Source organism: Lithobates pipiens, unplaced genomic scaffold (genome assembly GCF_037356315.1).
Source record: "Lithobates pipiens isolate NorthernLeopardFrog02 unplaced genomic scaffold, aLitPip1_a1.2 Scaffold_52, whole genome shotgun sequence".
Classification (NCBI taxonomy): Eukaryota; Metazoa; Chordata; class Amphibia; order Anura; family Ranidae; genus Lithobates; species Lithobates pipiens.
The window spans coordinates 266,137-289,190 of record NW_027507875.1 but is presented as its reverse complement, the minus strand read 5'-3'; the positions used below and the strand labels follow the sequence as shown (position 1 = coordinate 289,190).

The window sequence follows — 23,054 nt, the reverse complement described above, 5'->3', positions numbered from 1 at the left end:
TCCAGGCAAGGTTCCAGGCGATGCCACCTGCCAGCGGTCTAGCATCCTGGACAGAGAGTCCTGGGGGTATGGAGTCAGGGGGGCAGGCCAGTGAGCGGAGCAGAGAGTCGGCTTCCAAGCAGGAGACTTACTGCGTTGTCTAGCATGTCGGGAGAGACCGTGTAGAAACCAGCCGTGGGACGAGCTTGTCTTCAGGTCCGGCGGTCCCTTCTGGGGGGTGGGGTGGCCCAAATGGCGGAGTGGCGTGGAGTTGATGGCAGTCTTGGTAAGGCGGCGGCGTCCAGGAGGCCCAGTTTGACCAGAAGCGCCTTCCCCTCGGCGGGAGTAAGCACCGTGTAAGTCGTGCCATTATGCGGGACCTGCAACTTAAATGGGAATCCCCATCTGTAGCGAATCCTTGCAGACTGTAACACTGTAGTGACCTCTTTCATTCTTCTACGTTTATCCAACGTGGTAGGAGAGATATCTGGATAGATTTGTATGGGTGTATTATCTAGACGCAAATTCGGGGTGTTTCTCGATGCCCGCAGCACATCCTCTTTTACTAGAAAGTCCTTTAGACACAGAACTATGTCCCTCGGGGGTTTCTCGGGGGTGGGGGGGGGGACGCAGGGCCCTGTGGATCCTGTCACAGGCGAAGGCCGTAAGCGGAGCCTCAGGGAGCAACATATGGAATAGCTTCTGGACTGTAGGCAAAAGATCCGTCACCGATTCGGGGACCCCCCGCACCCTAAGATTGTTGCGCCTGTTCCTAATGTCCAAATCTTCGATGTGCGCCTGGAGCTGGGATACCGTTTCTGACAAAACCTCATGGTCTTTACGAAGGTCTGAGCAGGCCAGAGAAAGTTTGTCGTGCTTAGTCTCCAGCAAATCTGTTCGGGAGCCCAGGGTCGCAATCTCCAAGGAGAGAGTATTTGTAGACTTGTGCAGCTCCGACTGACATTTCTGTACCAGCTTATCATACATCAGTGTAAGGCTCTCGTCAAGGTCAGCTTTAGTCAGGTGTAAAGAGTACTCACTGTCCACCAGGGAGTGTGCTGGGGAGGTCGCCGCAGGCCGTGGAGGAGTCTGTGCCTGTTTCTTCTGGGTGCCATCTTGAGCCATCCCGTTCTGTTCCCGCACCCGTAGCAGATAGGTCGTCAGGGATTTCTGAGCCGGTGTGCTACGGCGATGTTTGGGTCCCGGCATGTGCTGAGTGTTCCGCCAGGGGTGCGGAGTGAAATCGGGCCGAAAATCTGTGCTGGAAGCCCCGGGGAAGTGCTTTTAGTCTCCGCGCTTCACGGAGCTCTCAGCCTGTGCTTCTGGGGTCCCCCGGCAGCTCTCGCGGCTCCTCCCCACATCAGATAACCCCCTAGGAGAAGTGCTCTCCTGAGGGGGTTACATTGCGGGTGCGCTTCCGAGTCCAGCAGTTGCATCCATAGACACGAATGCCAGACTCGGCCCCGCTGCCCGGGTCATTGGATTTGACTGACAGCAGCAGGAGCCAATGGCTTCACTATCAATCTATCCAATCAGGACACGCGACACTGGCCGGTGCTGGAGTGCTCGTTTCCACTGCACATTTTTTCAGGGTTTAGGCAAGTATAAGGCGGGCTCGGGGGACATTAAAAAATGTTTAAAAAAAAAAGAATGGTGAGGAGTTACAACTCCTTTAAGTGTGACAAATATGCAAAAAGAAAATCAGAAAGGGGGCAAACACTTTTTCACAGCATTGTATGTGTGTGGAGTTATATACATACATATATATATATATATATATATATATATATATATATATATATATATATATATATATATATATATATATATATATATATATACACACATATATATATTTCCACACACATATACAAGTCTTGGGCATCATGTCTGACCTTGTAGCCAGGCTTACAAAGTGCATAGGAGCAGGGGCCAAAGTACTACATGTAGCAACAGGACAAGAAATCAAAGGAGTGCTTGTCATTGGGATAAAACAACATTTACTGAAAAACAGTGGGAGATGTTAATCAATTCTGCTGCACAGCTGGGCAAAACGAAACAGAAGCAGGAGGCAGATTTTTAGACACAATAATTATACTTTGGCCGTTTTAATCAAAAATGTCCCTCTCAGCTATTCAAAAACATAATTATGAAAGAATAAATTCTGCCCATGACCATGTTTTAACATCTGTTCCATATGAGAATCTGTCATCTCTAGTGTCTGTTCTATTATGCCGACCAGAATTACAGATGCAAATACACATAACAAACGTGTCATATAGGCTGTATTGCTATATTGATTGACAAACATCATTTGGTGTTTTGGTGCAATCTGCATATGGGAGGTGGAATTGGGCAATACATTTTACATGAGATATAGGGACCTAAAAAGTAATAAGACCTTGTGTTTCACACTCAAAGGAGGCAGAACTCCAAAGACATCTTCAAAGAATATTTAACCCAATGACTGCACACCGAAACACTCTCATCAGAAACTATTCCCCCTTTTATTGTGCAGTGGAGGGCACTCCACAAGTCATCTTGTGGAGTGAACTCCACAAGATGACATCCACAGTATATACTTTGGAACGTGCACATCGTGTTAAGAGAATTTCTCTGCCTGTTCAGCACTGGGAGTAGATTCTTGGCATACAGCCAAGACAGCTGATAACAGAGCAACGAAACAGCAGAAAGACATGGGACTCAGGGCTTTGAAGAGAGGTAAGAAAAAACTACAGATATATGTGCTTAGGTCATATTTCATTAATCGGGTTTACATCCACTTTAAAGTTTTTTTTTTTACGACAAAACTTCAAATTCCTGATATGTCTGCTGTACCATGTACTTGTACGAGAAAGTATTTGGTTCTCTTTGTATTGCTTTCTTTATGTGAAATCTGTTTTGATCCTGCTAGTCCCCTGCTTTCCTATTAAAACTGACCACATTAAGCAGGAGGGCACACAGTGGTCAGTTCTCCAGCTATGCTCCGTGTACTCTCCTTAAATGATCAGACTTGTCCTGACATGCTCCCGATCCATTACAAAGGTAATGTTTTATATAAAAAAAATAAAAAAAAATTGAATAATTTATATATATATATATATATATATATATATATATATATATATATATATATATATATATATATATATACACATACAAAAAAATGTTTCCTTTTATTTCTATTTAACCACTTGCCTACTGGCCATTTAAACCCCCCTCCTGCCCAGACCAATTTTCAGCTTTCGGTGCTCTCACACTATGAATGACAATTACTCAGTCATGTAACACTGTACCCAAATTAATTTTTTGTCCTTTTTTTCCCACAAATAGAGCTTTCTTTTGGTGGTATTTGATCACCTCTGCGGTTTTTATTTTTTGCACTATAAATGAAAAAAGGCCGACAATTTTGAAAAAAACAAAACAAATTTTTCTTTGTTTCTGTGATAAAATTATGCAAATTATTAATTTTTCTTCATAAATTTTGGCCACAATTTATACTGCTACATATCTTTAGTAAAAATAACCCAAATTAGTGGATATTATTTGGTCTTTGTGAAAGTTAGAGAGTCTACAAGTTGTGGTGCGAATCATACAGAATTGATCACATCTGATGTACTGGTGGCCGATCTCATTTCTTGTGACCCGAACAAGCCAGAAAAGTACCCCCCAAATGACCCCTTTTTTGAAAGTAGACATTTTGAGGTATTTAGTAAGATGTATGGTGAGCTTTTTGATGTTGTCATTTTTTTTTCCTAAACTTCTTTGAAAAATTAAGATTTTTTTATTTTTTTCCCGCAAAATTGTCATTGTAATAGGTTATTTCTCTCACATGGCATGTGTATACCACAAATGACACCCCAAAATAAATCAACCTGAGTATTGCAATACCACATGTGTGGGACTTTTCCACAGCCTGGCCACTTAGAGAGGCCCAACATGCAGGGAGCACCATCACATGTCCAAGGAGCATAAATTACACATCTAAATTGTTGACTACATATTACACATTTGAAGGCCCTGGAGCACCAGGACAATGACACGTGGCACTGATGCAATGCGACACCGATGACAGATGCCACTAATACGTGGCACTGATACGTGGCACTGATGACAGATGGCACTGATACGTGACATTGATGACACGTGACACTGATAACAGATGGCATTTGACACTGGATATGGCACTGATGACAGATGGCATGATGTGGCACTGATGACACGTGGCATGATGTGGCACCGATGACAGATGACACTTATACATGGCACTGGCAACAGGTGGCAGCGGGGACAGGTGGCCGTTTATTTTACACTTTTTTTTTTAAACTTACAGCCACTGCAGCCGTTCATCTCTCCCTCCTCACACGATATCTGTGTGAGGAGGGAGAGCGGCGCTGAGAGATGATCTCATATGTTTACATCTCTCATTGGACACGCCGATCACGCTGTAAACAGCTGCTGTGATTGGCCATTTACAGCGATTTGTGATTGGCTGTGTCCACGACCAACACAGAACTTCCCCGATGTGCGCTCTCAGGAGCGCGCATTGTGGAAGTAAATAGGACGGCGTCCAGGGACACCCTCCCGGCAGGTAGCGTCCACGCTGTAGCCGTCTTTCGGCTATAGTGTGGGCACAAAGTGGTTAAACTGAATGGGATGTTTTACAAGGTGATCGTTTACAATCACTTTGAATACCTGTTATTTTTATTTAAAAATAATTTTCTACTTAAAGCAGAGTTCCGGACAGAATTTTATTTATTTTTGGCTTTTTAATTTTTTTTTATGGAATTCGTTCTTTTACATAGTTACATAGTTAGTCAGGTTGAAAAACAACACAAGTCCATCCAGTTCAACCACAGAAAAAATAAATATACACAGTTTTAAAACATTACATCTATGTCATTTAAGAAACTGCTGCTCAATTCAGGTTTTTAAATGTACTTACTGTTTTTTTCTGCTTTGCAGAACACTTCCATCTCTACTATGGGCATGTGAAGCCCGCTAGCAGTCTCTTCTGGGATATGGTGATGCTGGATACCCCAGCATGCACCTCCCAATCGCACATGCCCTATACACAAGGTGTAGCACTGAATGATTCCTTTCTGTGCTGCCCACTGACTCCTGGGAAACAATGACACACATCTCCCAGGAGCTCAGGTGCCACGGGATATGGCGTAAATCCATACGGCCCAGAAGTGGCAGATTAGAAGGGACCCCATGGCAACAATGCAGAAAAAGTAAAAAAAAAAAAAAATACATTTTCGGCTCAAATGATGATGTTAATGCTGAAAGCTGCTGATTGATGTAAAGTTTTTATTATGAGTGGAACTCCGCTTTAACCCAGTGTGCAATTACAGAGATTTAGATCTCTAAACATACTCATTTACTAACCATTTTGTGTGGCCTCTTAAAGTGGCTGTGAACATCTGAAATAAAAACAAAAAACAAAATACATACTTCTATAGTGCATACTTGCCTCAATTCCAAGAACTCCGTGTCATTTATCACTGCTGTCTCCTTTCTATGGTGTCTGCATAAGTCACTTCTAAATTGTTATGCTTAAAACAATCTCAGGAGATGGCATCGCCCCCCTCCAGCACACAACAAATGACAGCCTCCCCATTTTCCCTGCGAGTGTGTAGAGAAGGGTGCATAATTTCCCTCCAATGAGATTATACTGAGCTCTTCCTACTATTCTGTGCAGGGTAACACACAGATCCCCACTCCCTGCCTCCTGGAGATGATCAACTACAGAGGAGAGAGGGCTACAGATAAACAGGTACAACTTGACTTGGGAGGATTTGTTTCGTCACCTGAGGCTAGTCACTTCAGTGGTTATATATAAGGGTGTACAACCACTTTCACCCTTCTGGCTAATCCTCTTTACCTATTTAAATTCACTAATAAACCAATTGTTTAAATTGCACAACCAGAGTTATGAATTGTGTATAGGGATAAACTCAGAGGTGCTTATCCCACCCTGACAGCTATGCCATGCTGAGGAGTGGACACTACCTTCAACACTTAAGCTGGATACATATTGACTCAAAATCATCCAAAAACAGGTTTGGCAGGAACCAAAATAACTTTCAGCCTGTGTGTGTGTGCAGCTATCTGTTCTGTCAAACAGACATGCTGGAAAACCAGTATCAGAACAGCACTGGCAGCCAGTGGTGATCAGTGTTTTCTGGTGGGGAACAGCAGCACAGCGGGAGAGATTGCAGCACTGACATCGCATTTTCAATCTGTTGAACGTAAAAAAAGTTAGCTGTGCAGTGCGCCGTTTCAGATTTTTTTTTACCAAGCTAGCTGGGCGTAACACCTAGTTTGCTGTACAGACCATGGTTAAAGCGGTAGTAAACCCGCAATGTTTTTTTTTTTTTTTTAAACCTGCAAAGCAAAAGGCATAATGAGCTAGTATGCACCGCATACTAGCTCATTATGAAATACTTACCTTAGAACGAGGCCCCGACATCTGGCCCGATCCACGCCGAGGGAGCCGACATGCTCCCTCGGCGTCTCTTCCGGGTATCGCGGCTCCGACGCTGTGAGTGGCCGGAGCCGCGATATCGTCACTCCCGCGCATGCGCGCGGGAGATTTCAGTCCGGCCGGACGAGCGCTGCCGGATTTTCACGGAGAGAACCCCCTTGTGCGCATGCGCCGCTGCAGTCAGCGGCGCATACCGAGGGGAATATCTCCTAAACCGTACAGGTTTAGGAGATATTTTTTTTACCTACAGGTAAGCCTTATTATAGGCTTTCCTGTAGGTAAAAGTTAAAAAAATGACCATACTACCACTTTAAAACGTTTTTTATAAAATAAACAGGAGGTCTACTTTCCAAACGAGCAGAGTATAAAAAGTTTCTATTGAAATATCTTCGGATGATTAAGTCCCACCAAGGCCACTACTGCCACAAATGTACACCAAGGGTAAATTAAGATTTGTAAAGAGAGATTAAAGTGGTTGTATCCTCTCCTATACTCAGTGAAGAGAACAGCCTCAGATGATACACAGAGATTAAACAAAACTCTCATAAGTTTCACTTGCATATCTGCAGTATTTGCCTTTCTACATTATTTACATACGTTTCACTTGCATATCTGCAGTTTCTTTCTACATTATTTAGAAAGTGCACCTCCTGTTAGAAATCTCGTTTGCACTTCCAGAATTGGTTGTGGAGTTTGGGCATACAATGCGCGAGAGCCAATTGGAGGAAAGGCTACATCCCCCATACTGCTCATCTATCTCCAAGCACCCTCACTGCCACAAATTTTGATCTGCTGTTATCTCTACTCTAGTGTCCGTGAACTTGTCAGAAGTGACTGCTGATAACAGAGGAATGGAGCAGCAGAGAGACATCACTCAGATTTGGAGAGAGAGAAGTAAAACACTACAGATATATGTGTCCAGGTCAGATTTCATGAATGGGGTTTGCAACCACTTTAAATGTCACTTTTACAAGTACTAACCAATAAGAAATGTAATGCAAACACAAACTGAAGGAGGAAAATACTGCATTCTCACCTACGTGTTCCGTAAGAAATACAACAAAGAATGGGGTAACCAGATCATTGATTCCCTGTACATATCCACTTGCAGGGTGCCGGATTGCCCAGATAAACAATATTCTCTCAAAGATCTGCATGACAGAAGGAGCATATTTTATTTGAGAAACAGACCCCTTATGATTTTGGAATATTTCAGGATCTGAAAAGAGATAGCAAACTTCACCCAGCATGCACCCCAAGATACAATTAGGTCAAAAAGCCAACTCACATCAGTTTTTTAAAAACATGTGCTGAAAAATGAGACACACAAAATGGAAAGAAATTTGGTACTCACCTGTAAGATTAATGAAAACCCACATCCATTACCAATAAGGGCGTTAAAAATCATTGTGAATGCCAACGTCTTAATAATAATAATGTAAATCTTTCCAAATAAAACAGAATTTACTCCACATCCAAAATAAAAAATAGGGACCAATACTGCTCAAAATACAAATACTTTAAGGCTAAGTTCACATCTATGCGAGTGGTGCCCCGCACAAATACCGGCAGGCGCAACCACCCATACAGAAAAATGCATGCCTCACGGGCAGGTGACACTAAGCCTAATGGCACACTGCCCACACTGGAAATTGCACCCATACTAGGAACCTCAGTTCTCATAAAGGCTGGGAATTCAAAGATAGTGTAGACACTTCTTTCCTGCGTGTTACTGGGCACGTCATCAAATGAACGGGCTCTCATGCCAGCGCAAACCATGGCCCGCACAGGTGTGAACCTAGCCTAAATAAAAAAAGTAATTTTTACTTACCTGGTAAGTCTATATCATAGAAGATATGAAAAGCTGCGCCAATAATAATAAATAATAAAACTAAAGAGTGTCTGACTCTCATACAGAGTCAATACCTAAAGAGCAATCATCCAATTGTGCATATGACAAACACAAAAATATGTATTAAATAAAGAACATGTAGTCCATATGGATTATGAAAATACATATAAATAAAAATAAAAAAGGATGTGAATTCTTTTTAGTGTAGATGAATTATAGTCCAAAAAAATATTCCAATAGGAAGACGGTTATCATATCACCACCGTGCATCCACACAAAACTGAAGATCTGTGCCCGTCACCAAACAAGTGATGCGCTTACCAGAAATATGGATAATAACAGCCTTAATGATACTAGCCCACAGCGGGGTAAAGGAACAACAAATCTCGATTCCAGCATCCACAATGGCCCTTAGCATGGATATATGGCGATACCGCAGCCTTTAAAACTCCAATGATCAGTGGTCACATATGTCTCCGGAAACCCCATTAAGGAAAAAGAGATGCTCATATGAAACATAAACCCCTTCCTTGTTTTATTAATGCAGCAGCCACTGATCGTCCTTCCTCCCAGCTCAACCCACGTGCTCCCCTCACCTGCACACAGCCACTTCCGCGTTCCAAGTCTATATCATATATTGCAGTACCATATAGGCAATGTATTCACAGGCCCTGGTTATAGGCTCATATCCCTCAGGTGAATAAAACGCTGGAAAGCTTTTGAGGACATCACCCCCTCAGGTGCCTCCCCTATTACTCCACCCCACTGAGTGAGTCTTCAGTTTGTAGAAAGCAATGCAGAGGAATAAAAAGGGAGGGTGGTGCCTGTGTCCTGAACTCCAAGATATGGAACTTACAGGTAAATCAGACTCCTCATGTTAATTGTACAGTACAGGGCACAAGCAACATATCCATAGACCCTGGGATGTCTCCAGGCAAGGACTTATAAACAGAACAAGAGTGTGGGATCCCGATGTAGTTGTAGCGTTTAGTGCATAAAAAGAAATAGCACACTTACATTAATGCCTGGAACACACCATTTGTTTTTTTTGTTCAACCCAGCGGATGCTTTTAGAGTGATCTCCCAGCTAAACTATTGTGTTCCGACAGGGGTACTTCATTAACCTCCCCCTCCCGCCAGAACACACCGGGTCGCCGTGTGTTGATTGACTTCTGGTTTTCCAGCATGCCTGTTCAACAGAAGCTGGACAGGTTGCTATACACACTGGCCGAAAGTTGGCCGGTTTCTGTTTAAACAGCTGATACCAGCCAATTTTCAGCCCATGTGTACCAGCCTTAAGGATGCTTGAAACCAGCATAGATGATCAGTAGAGAGCTGGGACAAATTGCTTCTGTGGACTGCATAAGCAGCGGTAGAGGATCCCGAAGCTGGCTCTAGCGACACCCACTCTGGATGACAGATAGTGTAAACCCTGAGAGCAGTGTCTGTCGCCATGAGAAAAAACCACTGCGGCTGGCTTCAGAATCTTCTGTACTGATCATCTATGCTGATTTCAAGCATCCTTAAAAGAAGTAGTATAGCCAAAGCTTTTTTTGGCTTTACGTCGAAGAATCACAGGAGTGCAGTTTGCGCTGCACTCCTGTGACCAATTTTCAGATGACAGGGGACTAAAAGCCCACTCCCGCCTGACATCACAAACCCGGTCCAGGTTGTAAAAAGATCCCCCCTAGACTGGCAGCAGGCTCAGCTTCTTAGCGAGCCTGAGCAGGCTTGCTCCCACCCTCTCCACAGCCCAGCACTTCAGTGAGCGCTGGAGGGGCAGAGCAGAGAGCTGGTGATTGACAGTCACCAGCTTTCTTCAGGCTAAAGACTGAGAGCAGAGCGATTGCTCAGTTCTCTTAGCTGGAGCTTTACCTGCTGCCTCTGGTACCTATGCTGCAACCATCTGGGTAAGTACAGTGTAATTGTTTTATTCACTAATCTCTTACTTCACTCTTAAAGCGGAGATCCGCAAATTATTATTATTAATACTACAGCTGCTGACTTTTAAAATAAGGACACTCACCTGTCACAGGGTCCAGCGATGTCAGCACCCGAGACCGAACCATCCCTCGGATGCTGCCGCCACCATCTTTACTATAGGAATCAGGAAATTAAGCCTTGCAGCTTGACTTCCCGGTTTCCTACTGCGCATGCATGAGTCGCGCAGGACAATCTAAATGGTCCGTGCTGTCTCTGGGACCGTGTGTGTGGTGGAACAGGAAGAGGCATAGACTTCCGTGGGAGTCTATGCCCGGAAGTAGGTGCAAATACCTGTCTTAGACAGATATCTGCACCCCCCCCTGAAAGGTGCCAAATGTGACACCGGAGGAGGGGAGGGTTCCGAAAAGCGGAGGTTCAATTTTTGTGTGAACCTCAGCTTTAAATGTACATGTGCTATTTCTTTTTAAACACTACAAGTATTTACCAGGATCCCAGGCTTGCGTTCTTTTTCTAGGGCAGCCTGGATCAGCCCAGACCTGTGATTGCCCTTATAGTCTCTCTCTCTCTACCTTGGAGATTAGCTGCTGTTTACACACTCACACTGGAGATTGTGAGCCGACATGTTATAGTGATTTGCTTTCCTAAGCAATGATTGAGAAGGGTGGGCAACAACTAGGCAAACAGAACTGTGCTAACAGGCCCAACAACATGGGTCAACAGACAACTTCATAGTGCCTCTGCAATGCAGGAAAGGGAATATGGCCAAAGGGTTCAAAGTGTGGTTTCTGCAGGGCAGAGAGCCAAAATGATATCCCAGGGAAGCACAGGGTGCTACAATGGAGAATTAAAGCAGTTGTAACCTGCAAGGTAAAGCCCTAATGTGCTAGTAAGCATTGCATACTAGCACATCATGTGAAACTTGCCTGGAAATGAAGCCTTTATAGCGATGCGCTGTCATCACTGGAGGCCGCTTCCATCTTGACCCATCTTCCTTCTAGGTCCACGGACTCTGGCTGTGTGACTAGCCGGAGCTGCGGTGATATCAATCCCGCGCATGCACGTGGGAGCCACAGTTTTACGGCACAGGATTCTAAAGGAATGGACCGGATGGCCTTTCCTTCAGAGCGAATGTGCCAATGACATCATCGACTGCATATGGTGCATGTTTAGGAGATATTTACATAGGTACAATTCAAAGATTGAAGTTTACAACCACTTTAATGTGAGATACACTTAAAGAAAAGTTTTATTGTGATGTCAAAAGGGGTCTGTGACGCATTTCGGAGCATGCACGATGGCTCCTTCTTGAGCGTTAGTCAATGATCATGAAGGAGCCATTGCGCAGTTTCCAAAAGGAGTCATCTGCCCTTTGACATCACATCAGGGTATCAGCGTTCCACGCTGGTCCCAGCAGCGCAGCTGTACTTCCTAGATACCCGACATGCAGCTCCCCACCGCTAATCGGCCGGGACTTTTACTGTTGTTGCCATATCTTTTAGGAAACCTCCTGCTGAACATCTTATGTGACTTGCACTGGAAGGAACATGTAGATTCGCTTGAACAGAGACCACAGTTTTATCAAGGCATTCAAGGCTAGCAGCAGAAGATCCTTAGCCCTGGCAACAAGAGGAGGCAAGTTTGTTTTTGAAATTGTAGACTAGGATGTCTACAGCCAGAGTCTCCCATTTTGGACACATCAGATTGATAATTTCTGGCATATCAGATTGAAGATGTTTAGGTGAAGGGCCCGGGAGTTGAGTTATGAGATCTATCCTGTACCTCTGTAATTGATGCCCCCCCCCATTCCTATGACTGAGGGAACCCCTTCATTGGAAAAAGTGCTTTGGGGAAGACTTGGTGGGCTTTGAGGTCTAACTAATGCCAAGAGGATGGTCTGAACTTAGGCAGGGTTTAGGTGCTCTAGGTTTTACAGACATAGAGGCTTTCGAAGAAAAGTTTTGGGATCTTCCGCTGTGGAAGAAAAACCTTCCCTTCTGTGACATCTTTTATGAATTGGTTAAGTGCCTCCCCAAACAGAGGTCTTCCTTGAAAAGGCATACGTGTGAGGTGTCTTCTACAAACAACTTCCGCTGTCCAATCTTTTAGCCACAAGGTTTTGAGCATGTGAACCGAGATGAGGGCTTTTGTGGAAACAGTAGCCAATTGCCGCTTGACATATTGAAATTGCAGGAAGATCTAGTTGCAGGGCTGGTCTTGCCAATGTAAATAGAGCCTTTAAGAGCATCTCAAACTTATTATTTGCAGAATCTTTGAAAGAAGGAACATCTTGAATAGGTACAGTGAGGGGTTTGTTCAAGAATGAGATGGCAAGATCAACTACAGGAACAGACCATTGATGAACTATTTTTCCACTGGATAAGGCTCAAAGATTTTGGGAGGAGTGAAAATCCTTTCTGGAGGGACCGTCATAGATTGCTCATTCTACCCGTTCATAAAAGGAGGAATGTCTTTAAGGATGTTATTGGTCTCTTTGTTCCAAAAGGGCATAATGGAATAGAGAACTAAGGTGCACAATGCCAAGGCTTTGCAGACGGTAGCAGTGAGTTTATCCACATTAGTAAGCATATTGTGTAAAGCTCCCTCTTCAATAATGTGACAATCTGGGAAAGAAAAACATTTCCTCTAATACTGCCTCAATGCCCTTTTCATTCCCTTCTGCATTTGCGTTGCCTAGGGCAGGCATATTGGGATCTGGGAGTAGGCAAAATAAAGCGAGGCAATAACTGACCTTGTGGATTCTATGTGAAACTTTTGAACACAAAAGGGTACTTTTTTTATGGAGTTTAGGTCCGGAATAGGACAAACACCTCCATTGGGTTTTGGTTCCGTGAACATGTTTGAAAAGAATCCTTCGAAGCTGTCCTCTAGAGGGACTGGAATGACCACTCCCTGGGAAAAAAAAAGATAGTACAGGGTGGTCTGCAAATATAACCATCTTTGGACAGATGACTGGTTTAAGAGAAAAAAAATGGTTAACTATTTTGTACCCTTTTAAGATGGATTGAATCGACAGGGCTGAGATATCTGTGACCCAAAGGAATGCAAACTGCAACAGATAAATCCCCACTCTTAAAAAATAGGATTTTTATAACAGCTTACCAGTAAAATCCTTTTCTTTTGAAGTACATCATGGGACGCAGAGACATAATGACTATGTGGGTTATAGGCCACCTTCGGGTGCTGGACACTGGCACACCCTAAACAGGAAGTTGCCTCCCTATATAACCCCTCCCATACTGGGAGTACATAGTTGCCAACATTGTAAAAAAAAATCCGGGACACTTCTTTGGCTGTAGGCGGAGTTGTATAATTAGGGGCGGGGCATGTGGTTATAGGCATGGCATAGGAAAAGGTGAAAAAGTGGCGCGCAACAAAATAGTGGGCGTGGCTTACATGGGCATGTCTCAAAGGGATGCGGTTAGAGTCTGAGATTAATGCGGGATGGAAAGGGGGGGGGGGTGGAGAGGGAAGGGGGGGGGGGGTGGAGAGGGAAGGGGGGGGGGGGGTGGAGAGGGAAGGGGGGGGGGAGATGGAGAGGGAAAGGGGGGGGGGGAGATGGAGAGGGAAAGGGGGGGGGGGAGATGGAGAGGGAAAGGGGGGGGGGGAGATGGAGAGGGAAAGGGGGGGGGGGTGGAGAGGGAAAGGGGGGGGAGGAGAGGGAAAGGGGGGGGAGATGGAGAGGGAAAGGGGGGGGGGAGATGGAGAGGGAAAGGGGGGGGGATGGAGAGGGAAAGGGGGGGGGGAGATGGAGAGGGAAAGGGGGGGGAGATGGAGAGGGAAAGGGGGGAGATGGAGAGGGAAAGGGGGGGAGATGGAGAGGGAAAGGGGGGAGATGGAGAGGGAAAGGGGGGAGATGGAGAGGCAAAGGGGGGGAGATGGAGAGGGAAAGGGGGGGAGATGGAGAGGGAAAGGGGGGGGAGATGGAGAGGGAAAGGGGGGGGAGATGGAGAGGGAAAGGGGGGGAGATGGAGAGGGAAAGGGGGGGAGATGGAGAGGGGAAGGGATAGATGGAGAGGGAAAGGGGGGGGATAGATGGAGAGGGAAAGGGGGGGAGATGGAGAGGGAAAGGGGGGGAGATGGAGAGGGAAAGGGGGGGGAGATGGAGAGGGAAAGGGGGGGGGAGATGGAGAGGGAAAGGGGGGGGAGATGGAGAGGGAAAGGGGGGGGAGATGGAGAGGGAAAGGGGGGGGGGGAATGGAGAGGGAAAGGGGGGGGGGAATGGAGAGGGAAAGGGGGGGGGATGGAGAGGGAGAGGGGGGGAGATGGAGAGGGAAAGGGGGGGAGATGGAGAGGGAAAGGGGGGGAAATGGAGAGGGAAAGGGGGGGGGGGGATGGAGAGGGAAAGGGGGGGGGAGATGGAGAGGGAAAGGGGGGGGGGAGGAGAGGGAAAGGGGGGGGGAGGAGAGGGAAAGGGGGGGGGGAGGAGATGGAGAGGGAAAGGGGGGGGGTGGAGAGACAGCAGCCCCAGATCCTACACCACAATAGCAATATGTTTTTTCCAGAGTTTGACAATCAGCAGATAAAGATACTCCAAATACCTGGTGTTAGCGCTTCAATCATCCCGGCGCCATGATTGTTATGGTGTCAGGATGATTGAAGCGCATTATTTCTATTATTACATTGTAATATAAAATGAAATCATTCAACTCACCATAATGCAGAATCAGTGGGAGCCATGAGCGCATCACTAGCCACATTGCCTGCCACTAGATGCCATCAGGTGCCCCCAGCAGAGTCCCTCCTTACATCAGATGACCCATTAGAGCAACCTTCATTACATCTGGTGTCCCCATCAGTCCTCCTTACATCTGGTGCCCCCCTCCGACATCCAGACTGGCCCCCCCTTCGACATCCAGACTTGTCCCCGGCATTGTCTCTGCCGGCCACGAAAAATCGCGACTAACGGAATTTCCCGGGACATTTCCCAGGACAAAATTAAATCGGGACAAGGGTCCTAATCCCAGGAATGTCCCAGAAAATTCGGGACAGTTAGCAACTATGGGAGTACCTCAGTTTTGTAGCAAAGCAATACACGTGTATACTAGAAAGAGGGGCGGGACCTCTGTGTTCCGTGATGTACTTCAACAGAAAAGGATTTTTACAGGTAAGCTGTTATAAAAATCCTATTTTCTTTAATCGTACATCACGGGACATAGAGCCATAGTAATCATTATGTGGGATGTCCCATAGCAATGCCAACTGAGGGGAGGGAGAGAAAAGAATCAAGGCAACATAAGGCTAAATGAGTTATACTGCTGCCTGCAGCACACTTTGGCCAAAGGCGATATCCTCATGCCTTTTTACATCCACCTGATAGGATCTGGTAAATGTATGTATTGAAGACCAAGTTGCGGCCTTGCAGATTTGAGCCATGGAGGCTTAGTGATGCACTGCCCACGGAGCACTTACAGCCCTAGAGGAGCGCGTTTTGATTTGAAAGGGTGGAATCTCTCTCTTTAAACCATAAGCTTGAACAAATACTTGTTGAATCCATTTAGAAATAGTAGATTTCGATACTGCCTGTCCTTTTTTAGGACCTTCAGGCAATACGAACAAAAACATCCGTTTTCCGAATCTAATCAGTCACCTTTAAGTAGACTTTGACTGCTCTCACCACATCAAGAGCATGCACTGATTTTTCTTCCATAGAACAGGGTTCTGGGAAAAAATGAAGGTAGAATATCCTGGTTTAGATAAAAACCCTGATACTACCTTCTGTAAAAAGTTAGTATGAGGATGAAATACTACCTTATCCTTGTGAATAATTATAATATGGCTCTTTAAATGAAACAGCAGCCAACTCTGATACCCTTTCTTGCAGAAGATATGGTTACCAGAAAAACTAGTTTCCTTGTCAAAAAAAAAAAAAAAAAACCAAGGGAATATGTCGTATCAGCTCAAAAAAAAAAAAAAAGTAGTTTTTGTATTGGCGACAGAACTAAATTCAAGTCCCAAGGGTTCAGGGGTGACCTATCTGGAGGATTAAGCCGCGTTATTCGCTAAATAAAGCTATGAACCAGAGAGTGCAAAGTGGTCGCTGAAAATTAAAAAAAAAAATACAGATAAGGCCGAGACCTGTCCTTTGAAAGTACTCAAGGCCAGCTTTATTTCTAACCCCATCTGCAGAAGGTCAAGGATATTACCTATGACCTATTTCCTGAGGTGCCAACCCCTGGTTTCATACCAGGAGACATATGCTTTGCGGACTCCATAACATATGATTATGGAGGCAGGCTTCCTTGCATTACCCAAGGTAGATACTATTGAAACTGACAGCCCATGTTTACTCAGAATGTGGGTCTCAATAGCCAAACCGTTAAATTTAGCGCTTGAAAGGTAAGATGGAATACTGGACATTGCGAGGGAAGGTCTGGATGTGGTGGTAGGGTCCATGGGACCCCTACCGCCAACCTTACGATCTCTGCATACCAAGATCTTCTGGGCCACAAGAATCACAGATTTCCCTTCCTGCTTGATCCTGCTAAGAAGTCGTGGATGCAGGCAGAAAAGGAGGGAATGCATAAAACAGTAAAACTGATTCCATGGGAACACCAAGGCACCTGTTCTGCATGCTAGTGGATCCTTTGTTCTCAACACAAAGTTGTCAATCTCTTTGTTGTACCTGGATGCAAACAGATCTACCTCTGGGATCCCCCATCTTTAACCTATTGTTAGAAGATATCGGGGTGAAGGAACCATTTCCGGAAACAACTGCTGGCGACGCAAATAGACCGCTTGCCAATTTTCTATTTCTAGAATGAAAAACTGCCAATAGGATAATATTCGGCTCTCTCTGGACCATATGACTTCTTGTGATTGATATAGGCCACTGCTGTGGCATTGTCGGATTGGATCCTGACAGGACAGCTCTGAAAATTAAACGTTCATGCCCTCAGGACCAAGCTCTCTGCCCGAATCTGTAGAATGTTGATGGGAAGGTCATTTCTAATCTGGACCACTTCTCTTGGACAGTTATCTCTTCTAGGACTGCTCCCCAACCTAAAAAAGGTTGGCGTATGTTGTTACCACTTACCTGGTAACTGTAGGAAGTATTTTCCCCTTTGCAGTTTTTTGCTTATTAACCATAAACTGAGGCTCCAGCGCACCTTTGGAGTCAACACATTGAAGAATCTAGAGCTTGAACCCTCTTGTTCCAAGCCGGTACAATACCGTTTTGCAGCAGTCTCGAATGAAACTGAGCATAAGGAACGGCCTCGAATGAAGCCAACATCGTTCCTTCATGCAAGCTGAATAGAGGAATTCATCTTGCCTCGACCATTTTAATCAGTTCCCTTATGGCGATGATCTTTGCCTGGGGCAAGAATACCCTTTTCTGGGTGCATCTATGAACAGACCCAAGTATTTTATTCTGCTTAATGGTTTTAAGGAAGATTTCTCTAGGTTGAGAATACAACCTAGGTATTCCAGGTAGTTGAATGTGGAGACCATACTTTGGTCTAAGCTGGCTACCAACTGGTCTATCAAGAGCAGATAGTCTAGGTAAAACTATAATCATTATACCTTGGCCCCTTAGTCTGGCTAAAGGAGGGGCCAAAACCTTTGTAAACACTCAAGGAGCAGTAGCTAGACCGAAAGCAGAGCTACAAACTGAAAATGAAGATTTTCTACCTTAAAAATTTAATATTTCTCTAAGAGGGTAAATATGCCCATGGAGGTATGCACCCTTGACGTAAAAAGTTATCTTTGTAGGATGGAAAAAACTGATTGGAAAAAGAGCGGATATTCAGGAACCAGTTTAGATTCTTGAGATCCAGAATGGGTTTGAGATCTCCATTTGATTTTGCCATGAAAAAAGGTTTGAATAAAACCTCAATTCGAGCTCTTTCATGGGGACCAGTATGACCACTGTTTGCTAAAGGATGGTCCAATGTTAGAAAGACTTTTTCTCTGGATCTTTAGGAACGTTTGATCTGAGGAGATGGGAACTGTTGAAACCCCAGATTGTACACTACAGCTGCTGATGAATCCATCGGTCTCGACATTCTTTCGGCCAAACCCTTGAAAACTGCAGAAGTCCTTCTCCCCAAGCGAATGGGGGAACCCCCTCATAAGAAGGCTTTAGTACAGGGATGCCCAATCTTTTAAAGAGCAGGGGCCACTTAAGTGACTTGATAACGAGTCGCGGGCCACAATTAGCGTAGTGGGCAGATCACAAGCCTGTGTACACTCCGCATATGGGTCGGACCAATCATGTGAAAGGGGCCTAAAGCTGCTTTTACACTGATGTGCTGTGGTCTACTCAGAGCAGTGCAACTCTGGCTTTTCTTGGGGTTAGCTGCACTTTGCCATAGAATTCAATTATATCCTGCAGGTGTTGTGCACTTTGTGAAAGCGCACCAAACCCGTAGGTAATAACAGCGGTCTATGGCTCAGTGCAGTTTGAAAGCAGCCCAGTAACCACTGCAGAATAGATATGCCCATATATACAATGTGATTATAGTAATAAACATATCTTTTATAACCATTTCAATTCGGGTATGGCCAGTTGTTGCTGTTCCAGGCAGAGTGCAATTGGTATCACTCCGCCTGTGACAGGATGTGGCGCTATACAGGAAGCATCATCTTATGTGGCTCTGCTATGCAACTGCTTGCTTCCTCTACCGCCAGCTTCATTCACAACACTGATGCTCTGGGATGGTGGGTCGGGAACCTGTAATCTGGGCTTGCCAACCAGCCATCCCAGAGCAGGAGGTCGCGGGCCACATCAGAGGGCTCCGCGGGCCACTAGTTGGGCACCCCTGCTTTAGTATCTTGTTTGTAGGTTTCTTTCGTCCCTGAGGACTACCTCTTGAACTTGACGGCAGAAGCTTGTTTAAATGAAATACATTTACTCCTTTTCTTAAATGGCAAAGGAGTATATTTCCACTAGAAATTCTATGGATGAATTATCCAAGATATCCCAAACAGCCATTCACTGCAAAAAGGAAAACCAGCCAGGAGGTTTTTGTTTTTTTGACTCTTCGGCTGACCAATTTTTCAACCATAGTATTCTATACATATGTGAAAGGTGTGAGGCCTGAAGATAGAGTCTCTCATAGAGTCTATTGCCAACATAAAGCTACTAGGAGCTTGCCAGAACCTGGACCTGCTGAACAGGGATAACCTTGAGCACTTGTTTAAAACTGGTCCCTCAAGGATTTGACATATACAAATTATGGTCAGCCTAGACTGAGACACTCAACCTGTTAGGAAAACAAAATACCGTATTTATCGGCATACAACACACACTTTTTACCCCTTAAAATCAGGGGAAAATCGTGGGTGCAAGTTATACGCTGATCCTTGCTGTCTGTGAGGGCAAGAGGAGCGCTGCAGACATTGACCGAGCCGAGCGTACTGTGTACTTGACTAGGCTCAGCTCCGCTCACAGTCACGCCCAGTCCCACCATTGGACTAGTGTTGTGTACATCATAGGAGCTGAGCCAAGGGGCGGGACAGAGACGTGACTGCGAGAGGAGCCGGGTACGCTGTACACTTGGCTTGACCTACGTCGGTGGCACTCCTCTTGCCCTCGGAGACAGCGGGGACAAGCCGAGAGGAGTCGAATATCTTGGCAGCGTTAAATTTAAAAACCAAACATGCTGCAATTTTGGGCAAGGCTGCAGATGGACAATGAGGAAGGCTGCAGATGGACACTTTTTTTCCTTAAACTTCCCTCTTAAACTTGGGGTGTGTGTTATAAGCCGGCGCGTGTTATACGCTGATAAATACAGTATTTAAAAAAAAAATAGGAAGTTCAACTTTTTATTCGTTGGATCCCTAAGTATTTGAGCATTCTCTGCCGGACAAGTCAAACTGTCAATCAGAAGATATAGCAGCATCAATTGCTGGTATCTTCCACCTTTAGAAAGTCTTTTCCTTCATAGGATAAAGTGTGAAAAACTTTTTAGGAGGGAAAAAATGCTTATCTGGGTGATCCCACTCAGAATACATTAACTTTCCCAACAATGAATGGACAGGAAAGGCATGCACAGCTTTAGGAGGCTTTAGCAAAGCCAAAACAAGAAGAGAACACTCAGTTAAGGGTAGCATAACATGTGGCGCGGACCAAGAGAAAACATCTTCCCTCAGATCCTCAGTTTGAGGGTCCTAGGGTAAAGGAATGGAATCTGTCCCATTTTATCCCAAACTGGGATGCGATTAAACCGCTAACCTTTTTCCCATCCTATCATGGCTGATAAAAAAAACTTTAGAAAAATAGGAAGGGACAAAATTTGCAAACATTCCATGGCCCCTGAAGGCTCAATCTGACCAGCCATCCCCTCTCAGGGGAGGATGCCATTGTAGAGATAAGTTTTAGGCTTTCAGAGGTTGAGGGAGAGACCTTTAGCCCTCTTTTGGGGTATTGCTAGCCCCCCTTCCGACCATAGTTCGATGCACAAAAGCAGAGGTACTACCAGAAGGATCACATCCACTGCTTGAGCAATAGTCCAGCCACTGCCACTAATGCTCAGCCTGATGCGAATAGTAAATGTGTCAAAATAGGAATGCCTGTGTCGCTAAACCTCTTTCATGCCCCTCTTTGCTCTTGTGTCCCTCCGACAACTTGCAGCCAGCATAAATGGAGTTTTTAAAATATACTTGCATCCTGGACATTGGAGGAAGCCAGCACCGCACTAAGCCCTGCCCCCACCTCGCATCGCACCCCCCCTCCTCTTTCAAACGAGAGCTTTCCCGCACGGACCTCTGATCTAATGGGATTGGCTTGTGTGTGAGGGAGGGATGGCGAGAAGGAAACCTGAGAGCTGCCGCCATGCAGAGGCCGTGGAAGAAAACTGCATAGCCGATAGTTTTAGCTCTCCCCTGTGAAGAGGGGGAGAGTTTAGCCCAGATGGGGGGTGTCTGGTGGAAGCAAAAAAGCCTGCTTCTTCCTGGCACAGCGTGATCTGAGGAAAGCATGAGAAGGTACGTGCTCCATACAGCCTCCAGTGGTGACACTTATGCATGACAACATTTACTTTTTTAAAGGAGACATTTCATAAGAAAATTTAAAAATTCCTTAGGGAAAACTCCACTTACCTTTCCCGCCGCATGGTTTTCTGTGGTAAAACCAACAGACTCAATCTTTACCCTTCATGGTGGGTTCCGTTAACAAACCTTCAGGAACCAGGGACCCTCAGGGAACCCATACTCCTGGACCTGTAATAGCACCCCGCCAGTAAAACCTTATGGCTTAAAATACCAAAGTACTGGATCCTGGGGTCCAGCTCTCTCTAAAAAAAAAAAAAAAAAAAAAGAGAGAGAAGCGTTACAGGCAAAGTCTTGTTTCTTCCACCAAGAGTACCATTCAATTTGGCCTAAAAGACACTTTGAATGGATCTGGCTGCATAGCTAGCCCCAGCAAGGATTGCTCCCGTGGAGCTCAGCACAGCTTCACTCGTGACCAACACCTTAGACACTGGCGAAAAAACTGAGGCGTATGGGAGGGGTTATATAGGGCGGCGACAGAAAGAACGGTAACACCCCCGAAATTGGGGTCAGAGGGCGCTGATCACCCCTGGTATGTTATAAACAAAAAAAAGAAAATGGTGTCCCCAGAGTGGGGCTTTTTACCAGCAAAGTTTAACCTGTATAATATAAATAACATTGACATGTAGAAGGTAGACTAATATTGTAAATGTTTATTAATAAAAAAGAGGATGAAATAAGTGACGCAGTGGTCAAAGACTGAGCTCCACTAAATAGGTAAAAATGTATGGTATTACATGTAAAAACAGAAATACACATATACATATAATTGTGATGCTTGAAGCATAGTATCAATACAATAAGAGATATATGCGTATAGATAGTAAAAGCCCTTTACGCGTTTCGACCCTCCCAGGGGTCTTCTTCAGAAGGTTACTATCTATTATGAAAAAAAGGAAAAAAGAAAAAAGAAAACAAGCATAAATATATATCACAATACATGATGCACTGTGTTGTGCTAAAAATAATCTGCTGTAGGCAGAGTATATATCAAAACATTGTAAGATTACACAGTTAGCAATCGAGTGATACATATTGTAACAATAAATACCTATATTGATCACAAAGGAAATCCTCTTTTAAAAGACCGGACAGGATTCCGTGCATTCTCCCATAATCTTCATGGATGTGCCGACCTTATGTGGATGGAAAAAGATGGCTAGCTCTACCCAGAACGGGGGAAGAGCAAGGAAAATGGATCCAAAGGGTAAAAAGCTTGCAAGGGATCACATCCCTATTACCACCTCCAAAACACAATAATGGAGGAAGGTATGGGTATGGGTGAACGGGATTAGGAGAGGGGGCGACCTACAGAGAAGGAAAGGATATAAGACATATGTATATATATATGTATATATAGAAAGGGGCCCTATTCAGAAACTATCACCTCTGTATAGAGAGATAGAACATGCCCGCATGCAGTGTCAATAGTATACACACGTCGAGGATACACATATGTCAAGTGAATCCTACCATTTCAGGGTGGGATATTTCACTCAGTTAGAGTGTGAGCAGATGCCCAAAAGAAAAATGCCCAAAAGAAAGACCAACGCCAGACCGAAACACCATATACAAAAAAGATGGGAAAGGGGAGAAGACGAAGGACAAGAGTGGAAAAGAAAAAGAAAAGGAAAGAAGGGGTGAAGTGACTACAAACTGGTGCCAAACAAAACTGCAAAAAATGAACAAACAGTGAACATGACTAAAGAGAAAAGTGAATAGGAAAAGAAAGTGGAGTGGTGTAACAGCTTCGGAATATCCCAGCGTGACCACAGTGGT

At 44.8% G+C, this 23,054-nt stretch overlaps 1 protein-coding gene across 2 annotated transcripts in view; it reads right to left on the bottom strand.

The window, feature by feature from the left end:
* Positions 1 to 23,054, bottom strand: part of TBC1D22B (TBC1 domain family member 22B) — a 496,720-nt gene that overhangs the window by 239,694 nt on the left and 233,972 nt on the right. For both annotated transcript variants that reach the window (XM_077467354.1, XM_077467355.1), the window contains exon 6: positions 7,506 to 7,620. In XM_077467354.1, the coding sequence (XP_077323480.1) occupies positions 7,506 to 7,620 (115 nt within the window). The remainder of the gene's footprint in view (positions 1 to 7,505; positions 7,621 to 23,054) is intronic.